General features: G+C 31.9%; 1 protein-coding gene across 3 annotated transcripts in view; it reads right to left on the minus strand.

Annotated features, from left to right (window-relative positions):
- PIK3C2G (phosphatidylinositol-4-phosphate 3-kinase catalytic subunit type 2 gamma) overlaps positions 1-9,498 on the minus strand; it is a 274,730-nt gene extending 265,232 nt beyond the window's left edge. For 2 of the 3 annotated variants that reach the window (XM_011372935.1, XM_011372934.1), the window contains exons 1-3: positions 8,734-9,498; positions 6,256-6,338; positions 3,710-3,867 (exon numbers count right to left, since the gene is read on the minus strand). In XM_011372935.1, coding sequence (XP_011371237.1) covers positions 3,710-3,867; positions 6,256-6,338; positions 8,734-9,411 — 919 coding nt within the window. In that variant the 5' untranslated portion in view covers positions 9,412-9,498. The remainder of the gene's footprint in view (positions 1-3,709; positions 3,868-6,255; positions 6,339-8,733) is intronic. The other variant, XM_023538251.1, reaches the window with a different exon arrangement.
- Positions 9,499-9,870: the final 372 nt, after the last annotated feature.

The raw sequence follows: 9,870 nt of genomic DNA on the forward strand, positions 1-9,870 counted from the left end.
AACACACTCTAAAACTGTTTTTGTCTTTTCTTAAAAATGTTCTGTTTTTATTTAATCAATAAAATCTTTCCTCATGTATTCCATTCACTTAAAATAATGTCCTTTTTTAATTCATTGATTGATTCATTCATTTTTACTATCTCATTACTGCTAATCTTTAAAGAATAGATTAACTTCTGCAAATAATTCTCAATTACTCGTTAATCTTTGCAAACTAACTTCTATTTCTAACATGGCCTCCTAATACAGTTCTAACCATGCATCATCTAAATCTAGAAAGTAGTGGAAAGTAAAGACGCTGGCTATAGAACAACTTTGGAGTTAGAAATAAGGACATGAGAATCAACTTTATTGAAGTGAGAGCTAAAGATTGTGGAACAGAGGATTACTTGTTCAAAACGCCTGCTCCTCTAGAAGGATTATATTTCTTCAGTCTTGGGGAAACAGTTCTCTTTGGATGTAAATTTCTCACCTATCTCCTCTTCTTTACTTATCTAGATTTCATTATTCCTTAAGTTTCAAGCAACAGTTTCTATCTTTTATCAAAGTCATTCTTGGCATTGTGTTTGAAAAAGTAGCCACATGCTAAACCTGAAACACGCAGGGGAGGCCAGCATGGTAAGCCCTACAAACTCACAGACCAAAAGTAACTACGTAGGATGGTCTGAACATAAAAATTCCTAACTAAAAGCTACTCATGGTGGGTAGTCATGTCCTAGGCCTTTAGCTTCCTCAAGAAAGGTCAACCTTTAGGTTAAATGAGCCTCTCTATTGTCTTTTTCCTTCTAAAATAACGTACCTTTGAAACGTCTTTTCCAGACCCCTCGGGGCATACCCACCACCAGAGCATGAGGCCATAGAACCTCTTGTTGTTATCTTGTTCCCCAAGTACCATCTTTATGTGCTATAAATGTTAACTATCTCATACCCACCAATGTAAAAGAAGTATGTGTCTCTCTTTTTACTTTTTATCTAATCTCAGAGATTTTCTGCTTTGCTTTCTCCCACCCTCTTAATCTACCACCAATGAACTTTATGTAACTCTCCTTGTATCTCTTCCTGCAAAATTGCCATTCTCCAGCGCACTTTTTCAATCTATTGAGATTTCGCTTCCCAGCAGTTTTCATCAGTTTGGCTCAGATAAACTCATAAAAATTCACTTTAGGTTTGGACATTTCTTATGTCAACAACACACTATTGAGGCTTTTGTTCTTTACAGAACATCTGTATTACTAGTAAAATACTAGTATAAAGTTGTGAAGGGATCACAGTTGAAAAGGTTTAGAACAGGCCTCCCTAAGATATGCCACTTTGGCACGTGAATTATTTTGAATTGAAGGCAATTAAGACCCTACGAGCTCATCTTTTACCTCTCCTTAAAAAACTTAAATTTGGGCTTTGCCCATAGGACAAAGAAAACATATAACCACTGATTACCTGTTCTTTTTATTGTCCTGTGAATGACCTTCCTTTCCTCTGAAGCTCCAAGGTGCCTTACTTAATCTTTATCTCAGAATGCCATATATACCTCATTTTAACTTTCTGTCTCTGGACCTAGCATGTATGAAGGGTGTCTGACTTGCTCATGTTTGTGGGATTCCCAGATGTATGCATATAATTAAATTTGGTCATTTTCTCTTGTTAATCTTTCTCACATTGTTGATTATTAGACTAGCTGAAAGAACCTGGAAAGGTAAATTTTCTTCTTCACCCACACAGTTTTGGCATAAAAATTATTTTAAAGTGAAAACATTTGAAATATTATTTGAACTTCTCTTATCTGATTAAAGCAGAGACTCCCTAAAATATAACTCCTATTAGTTAACTTCATTCTGAACTAGTTTCCTGCAAATTCCAGGAAGAAGACAGACTGACTATTCATTAGCATAAGAAAAAACCCACTATAACCCTCCATACTTCCCCCATAAAAGCTCTAAACTACACCCCCTCCACTCTTCAAACACACACTTTTACATTGTTGGTATAAAAACCTTTACTTCTGGATATTTGACTTATTACTGAATAACTCCTATGCATGTGTAAATAAACCTTGTTTTTTCTCCTGTTAATTTGTCTACCGTCAGTTAAGTCACAGCACCCTTCCTCTTCAAAGGTAAATGGATAGAGGAAAAGTTTTCCTCCAGACAGTGGCATATGTTACTCTGTATGTTTCCATTAATTGTCCATTCTCTTCCTCTATTTCTTCCTCTTTCCTTTTTCATGACCCCTTCTTCCTCTTCCTCCTTCTCCTCCTTCTTATAAATACTTTTAACACCTTTGAAGGCACAGACATTCTCTTTACCACTATACATCTCTAATACTAAAAACAGTGCCCTAATCACTTTACTGAAACTTCTCATAAAAGTAATAAGTGGCCTTTGGCTTGTCAAATTCAACAGAAGAATATCTGAGAGAGAGGGAGAGATGTTGGAAATTAAATATTCTAAGTTGGAAGAACAGAAGAGTTCTCCCTAGTTCACAAGTATATCCTCTTCTGTAGCAACTGAACCCAGCCAGCATGACCCAGGCCATACTGATTGGATCAAGGTGCAGCACCACTGATCCTGGCTATGCAATCATTATCTGCTTTTAGAAATTTAGGATTGGATCCAATAGAGAGATTGTACTTTCTTTAGGTAGCTGGCCAAATAACACGTAAGCTTGAAAGTTTGGCTTTCCACGTGTTCTGGAAGAGCAAGAGAAATGAGTCAACAGAAAGCAAAAGAAACATGAGAAGCAATTATACAGTGAGGAGATAAGGTGAGAGGCATACAGAAATTTTGAATTGCTTTTTTTTGTGCCTGTAGTATATTTCCAAATTTTTACTTAATTCTTACTCTTTAAGTTTATAATAAATTCCTATAGTCTTTAAATTTTTTTTCTGCTAAGCCAGCAGGAGTTGGTTTCTCTTAGTTTCAAACCAGATAGACTTAACTAATATTCTAACATTGTTGTTTATAGTCATCTCTAATCAGAGCCTTGACTAGAATAAGAAAGAAAAAGAAAAATAATAATAATAAAATAATCAATTAAAAATATTTACTGAATCGTTATTTGTCAAGAGACAATAGTTGATATGTAGACACTTATTTTATGGCAACTAAATTTTGTTTAAAGAACTAATATTATATTGTAAAACAGTTGACAATAACAGTGAAATAAAATACTAAACAACTTTAAAGACATTCTAAAACTTTAGAAAAATAAGAATTATTTAGTGAGTATAATAAAATACAGATTCTTGGGATCCATTCCTAGAGACTTTGAGTCAATACTTATATTTGATTCAATAATTGCCCTGGGCTGCATAGGCTAAAATAGTTCTTACTGTGGGAATAGAGACTATGTCTATCTTACCTTATAATTTATTTACATTTTAATGAAACAGTTCTTTCTAATGCATTATCATTTATATGTAGTCTTTAGAATCCTTTGGAAATTTTTTTTAATATGGTAAAAACTTATTATATTTAATATTTATAGCAAGAAAATAAAGTGCCCTGGGTTGAGCTATGTAAAGAGGGTTCTTAAAAACAAAAGCTAAACAATTTCTAAAAAAAAGATTTCCTGCTGGTTTCCTCTTATTTCACCTAATGGCAAAATACTAGCTAATAATGCTGCTTTTAATGATTTTAGTCTGTGGACTCAAGGCTATATAGCCTATATCAGTTTCATGTAGATTTTTGTGCTTACTTGCAAAGTTGCTTACCATGTGGCATAAAATGAAGCAGTTGTGTTGAGTCATCAATAAAAACATTTATATTAAACTTGGTATTAGAAAAGAGTTGATATGGAAATGTTGTAGTCGTGCTCCAGATCTTCCCCGAATTTGAATTAACATCAGCTGCATGATATGTTTCTCTGATTCTGAAAAATATATTGGAAAAAATACTTAGGACAAGATTATAAGAAATTTCATTCAGTTTGCTATCAAAAATTAAAAATATGAAAACAATCAGCAGCTGATTTGCAACACAGTGCTATTAGCCAGGCTAGGTTGGTAAAGATTAAAATAATACCAAAAATAAATCTAAAGTACTGTTCTTTAAGTTTTTCCGGTAGCACCTTATGTGAAGCAGTTAAGAATACACTGTTATTCACAAAACATAAAAATTCACTCTAAACAATGATTACTTGCTTCATCGACACTGCGTTTAAAGCCTGAATGCCTTCCTTCTCTTGGTTTTTGCTCTTGCCTAACTTTTTCAAGCTGGAAGTCATGCATCCTGATAAGAATTTTTGTAAATAAATTATCTCATTTGTCAAATTGGTAAATACCATTTTTGGCTTTTGATTTTTCTTAAATTTTTAGATTTTACACAAATTTTGAATTTCACATAAATGATTGAGCCCAGAAGCCATTTGTAAATTCCGAACAATTAATTTTGCTCAGATGAGTCAGAGAATTGCAAAGTAATTTCTCCTTGGAGCCAGAAGCATTGGGTTTGATGCTGGCTCTTCCATTTAGTGGTTTCATGGCAAGTTATTTGACCAGTATTTTTGTTTGCACAAGTGAGGTTATTTATATTTACAGTAGCCCCTCTTATCCATGGTTTCACTTTCTGTGGTTTCAGTTACCTCAGTCAAACATGATCTGAAAATATTAAGTGGAAAATTTCAGAAATAAACTATAAATTTTAAAATGTACACCCTCTGAGGAGGGTGATAAAATCTTACATCATCCTGCTCCACCCCACCTGGAATGTAAATCATCCCTTTATCCGGGATATCCACTCATTAGTCACTTAGTAGACTACTAGATTATCAGATGAACTTTGGGGGTATCTTAGTGCTTGTATTCATGTAACCCTTATTTTATTTGATAATGTTCCCAAACATAAGAGTAGTGGTGCTAGCAATTTCAATATGCAAAAGAGAAGTTGTGAAATGCTTTCTTTAAGTGAAAAGGTATGTATGTATATACACATATGTATATATGAAAAAATATAGTGTGTGTATGTGTATATATATATGTACATACATATATGTGTGTGAGTGTGTGTGTGTGTGTGTATGTATAGTGTTTGGTACTACCTGCAATTTTAGGCATCTACTGGGGAACTTGGAACATACATCCATGGATAAGAGGAGACTATTGTAGTATATTTTAGATTTAAAGTGTCAAATTTCTGGCAATACTTGTCAGTTTGTTACAGTGAGTAGCTTATTCTTGCATAATCAATATTTATGTACTTAAAGATCCTAATTTGTGAATCCAAATCATCATTTTTAATTTTTCTGTGTGAACCAGAGCAAGAAGTTAAAGGTTAAATATTTTTATGGATTTGACATGCTTTGTTTTGTATTTTTGTATGTGGGTCTTTCAGTTCTTCCAATGTGGTTGTGAGCTTTTTAGGGTGGAGAACTTGCTTTATATTTTCTTGCTTGTTCTCTATTTGAATATTTTATGCATGGACTAGTTATTAGGTATTCAAATAGCTTTTAAATTAATTATAAAAATAAATGATTCAAATCTTTAATCCCGAATGATGATTTAGTAGGAAGCTGCTATAGCTGATAAAGAAGCCAAAGTTTACTTATATGTATATTTATTATATTTAAAATAGCCATAAATGGGTAAAAATCAAACTAAAATGCAAATGTATTAATTTTTCAAAATATTCAGGAACTTTAGCAATAGAAGAGATAACCTTAGATAAATTTTAATTGTTAATGAGAAATTGGTCTTTAAAAAAAGGCATCTACCTTTATAAGTTCATTTTTAGATTAGCGAAAAGGAGATCAGTGATTTTTATTTTTTTTGCAATATCCTTAGTGAAAAAATTGTTTTCAGTGGACAAACACCCAAACATTTGTTTAATATTCTGGCAGCCCATTCAGGATAAGATTGAGTTATTAAGAGAAGGGCACTGTCATCATTCTATAGTAGATCCTAGGTAGGAAGGCTAAATCTATGCTAATTTGGGACAGAACCATAGAAATCAGTCACTTATGTCATTAAATGAGAAATTAATTCAACAAAAACTAAGCTATTAACAAACAGCAAGTGCAGGCCTGAAATTATGAAACATTCAACTTTAACCAAGTTTTCAGAGAAAAAAAAATGACTTATAAACAATGGAAACAACACCAAACGTTGATTAATGAACTAATTTGTCATAAATTTATACTTTTCACTATGTTAAAAAATTACAGAACATTTTGTATGCAAAATTAATCAGTTCAGTGATATTAAAATAGACAAATTTATGCGGGTACAGACATTTCAAAATTTAGTGAAATAGCAACACTCACCTTTTAACTTTGTTGCAAAAGGAAGCCAGACTCATGTTACTGCCTTGAGGCATTTCAACTAGTTGAATGGAAGAGCCTATCTGCTTAAAATAAAAATTGTTAAATTAATAGTTTAGTATGGAGAAAAGATTAATTTAATTCTGTAATTAAAAAATATTTTTTTTTTAGATTTTTAAGTGGAGTAATAAATACAAAAAAATTGCCTGAATCTTACATGTACAATTTAAGTTTTGAGGAATGCATAAAACTGTGGTATCAATATCTCAATCAAAATATAGGATATTTCCATTACTTTAGAAAGTTCCCCCACATCTCCTTCTGTCAGTTTGTACATCTATTTGATAACTATATTTATTCAGTTTTCTATCACTATAGACTAGGTGTCTATGCTCTTTTGTTTCTGGCTTCTTTCAATTAAATGATATATATACATATTTAAATTTAACTGTGTTGTCACACATTATCAATAATTCATCTTTTATTGTTGATTAATACTATTCTAGTGCATGAATATTAGAAAATTTGTTTATTCATCTTCCTGTTGATGGACATTTGGATTGTTTACATTTTGGGGCATTGTAAAGAAAACTTAATTTTCATATACCAGTATTTATATGGACATGAGTTTCATCTCTTGCAAATGAATCCATATATGGCTCAGTCAGAGGGTGGGCATATGATTAACTTTAAAATAAATTATTTTTGCTTTATGTATTTTGAATATGTTATTAGGTACACATACATATTTAAATTGATCATGTTTTCTTGATTGACCCTTTTTTAAATTATGAAATGACCCTTTTCTCTCTCTAATAATACTCTGCCTTGAACTGTACTCTTTCTGACATTAATAACCACATCAGCTTTCTTTTGCTGCTTGAATGTTAAATCTTATTATTTCTTTTGCTTTCAACCTGTCTGTGCCTTTGTTTCTTAAGTTTGTCTCTTGTAGACAGTAGTAAACTCTTCCTTTTTTACCTAGTTTGTCAATTTCTCCCTTTTATTTGGAATGTTTAACTTATTCATATTTAGTATATTTATGGATACTTTTGGATTTAAGACTGCCCTGTTGATATTTGTTTCCATTTTTTTCTTCTGTTTTATCTTGTTCTTTTATTTCTTTTTCCCTGCCTTTAGAATTATTTGAGAATTAAACCCTTTGGTGTTTCCATTCTCTCAAGGATCAATATCTTATACTGCCAATTGTTCAATGCCTGAAATTGGTTGCTTCATATACTTTATCTAACTTCATAGTTGTTTTCAGTGGTTAGTACTTATTATACCATCATGATCAAAAATAGATGTTCCTAAAATTCATCGACTTTCAATTCAGATCTGTTGAGGTGCTACCTCCTCTGCAAGTGCCTCAGATAGAATTAGCTTTTTTCTTCTGTGAACCCATCCTGTGTATTTTGCTGTTATTTGTTTGCAAATAAATTTGAGTAATATGTTATTCCTGACATCAGATATTATATATTTTCCTCTTTGCGTTCATTATGCCTAATATATCATGTATTATTTATTTATTTATTTATTTATTTATTTATTTATTTATTTATTTATTTAATTTATTATTTTTTTAGGTGAGGTAACCCTTGGTTGACCTCACATATTGCAAAGACCTTGTCAGCTTACAATCCCTTATTTTTTTTTATTTTTTATGCGTACAGCACCTGGTCTTCCTAGGTGGTCTCAAGTACTAACCAGGTCTGACCCTGCTTAGCTTCTGAGATCAGATGTGATCGGGCTTGTTCACGGTAGCATGGCCCTAGACACTTGTATTTTTTAAGAATATGATAGTTGTTGAATAAATGAAGAATCCTTTTGCCTCACCCTGTAAATTATAGCTGCAATAATGTTCCTTCTTTTTACTGTTTACTTCCTTTTTTCTTGTTTCTAGACTCAGCATAAGCAGGAAATGTTCACATATTATACAAGAAACTCTAAAGTTATTGAAATGGTTGGAAAACTACTAATGAAACCATTAGGATGAATTAATTGCACAATGATAAGTAGAAGTTGCTTGCAAACAGTATAATTTAAGAGCCCCTAAGTAAAGGGACATTTTTCTACCAATAATGATCTAAAATTTTTATTTCATGATAGTGTGACTTAAAATATAAATGTAATGAAATGTATGTGTTTTTCTGTGTGTATATAATAACACAATACGAATGGAAAATACTATCATTTAAACCTTCAACTATGATATTTTTACCTAATAAAATGTATATACTATATTATATTTAGATTAGATGAAACTGACACTTTAAAAATGATATTAGAAAATTTTCATTTCCTTTTCTTCAGAAAAAAGTCATTAATTCAGGAACACAGAATATGTGAATAATACCTTTTTCTAAACTAATATTAATACATTTCTTTATTTATAGTTAGCATCATTACCAAATTGATCCAGCATATTATTAACTGATTCTTTCGGATTCATATTTTTAAGTCAATGTATATAACACATACCTCAATGTTCTTTGGCCATGTACTTTCCGACATTCTGGGTAGAAAAGAACCTTTAAAGAGCATTAGAGAAGGTTCCACAATGTTTATATTTGTACTCCTTTTATTCTCTTCTCTTGGCATGAAGTCGGTTGAGAAGGATGGATATATAGAAGGAAAGCTACTTTCAAATCCTATATGATAGTTATGATTTTCATTTTCTAATTCTTTTTGTGAATTAGTTTTTTCCAAACCAGTGGATGATGAAGCTAAAATATTGAATCTGTAATCATCAGCACCATGGCATTTTCCTGTGGGGTTTCCACAAGAGCTTTCTTTATTCATGTTTTGAGCATTTGTTAGCACTGAACGCCTAAAACCAATTACTGGTGTTTTCCTAACTTGGTGATGAGAGAGTTCTGAGGTTTTAGAAGTGAATTCATTCAAGGATATTTGCTGTGTTGCATCTAATGAATGCTTTTTTGAATTCCGGTTTGGTGCACTGGGCACAAAAATGGCGTTTTCTTCAATTTCACTCTGATAGAGTGGAATTTTATTACTGATCTCATCTACTAGCTGATCAAAACCCAGACTGACTTGGCTAGGAAACAGAGGTTGATTTTCAGAGTACAATTCTTGGTGCTTATGCAGCTCTTCATCTGATTCACCAGGATTTAAATCTGTTTTCCAACAATATGCCATTTTTTATTTTATATAACTGAGGGGGTTGAATCTGCTCCAAATATCTCCTTGATAGAGGATAAGAATTTTCCTAGAAGAAGCATAAATGGAAATAAAATGTTCTTTGATTAATTAGAAATAATATCTTGCAAAAAAGAAGTATGATGAATAAATATAAACAATTGTTTTAAAGTTTCTCCTTAGCAAATGAGATAATTCTTTGAGTAATACAGAACCCCATCAAGGCTCACAACGTTAAAGTCTGAGGGTGAGTATTGACTTCAGGTAGATTCATGAAACTCCTGTGATAGGAAATGTCAACTTCAGTTATGATAGGAGTTTCATGAATCAATCCAAAGTCAATATACCCTTTAGACTCCTTTTCTTACTGAAGATCTGCTTGCTTATATCATCATTTTCCTCTGTATCCGGTCAGCTATAAGCATGCTAGCATGCCAAAGTCTCTTTTTTATTAGCTAA

The sequence above is a fragment of the Pteropus vampyrus genome, unplaced genomic scaffold, assembly GCF_000151845.1.
Source record: "Pteropus vampyrus isolate Shadow unplaced genomic scaffold, Pvam_2.0 Scaffold216, whole genome shotgun sequence".
NCBI classification, from domain to species: Eukaryota; Metazoa; Chordata; class Mammalia; order Chiroptera; family Pteropodidae; genus Pteropus; species Pteropus vampyrus.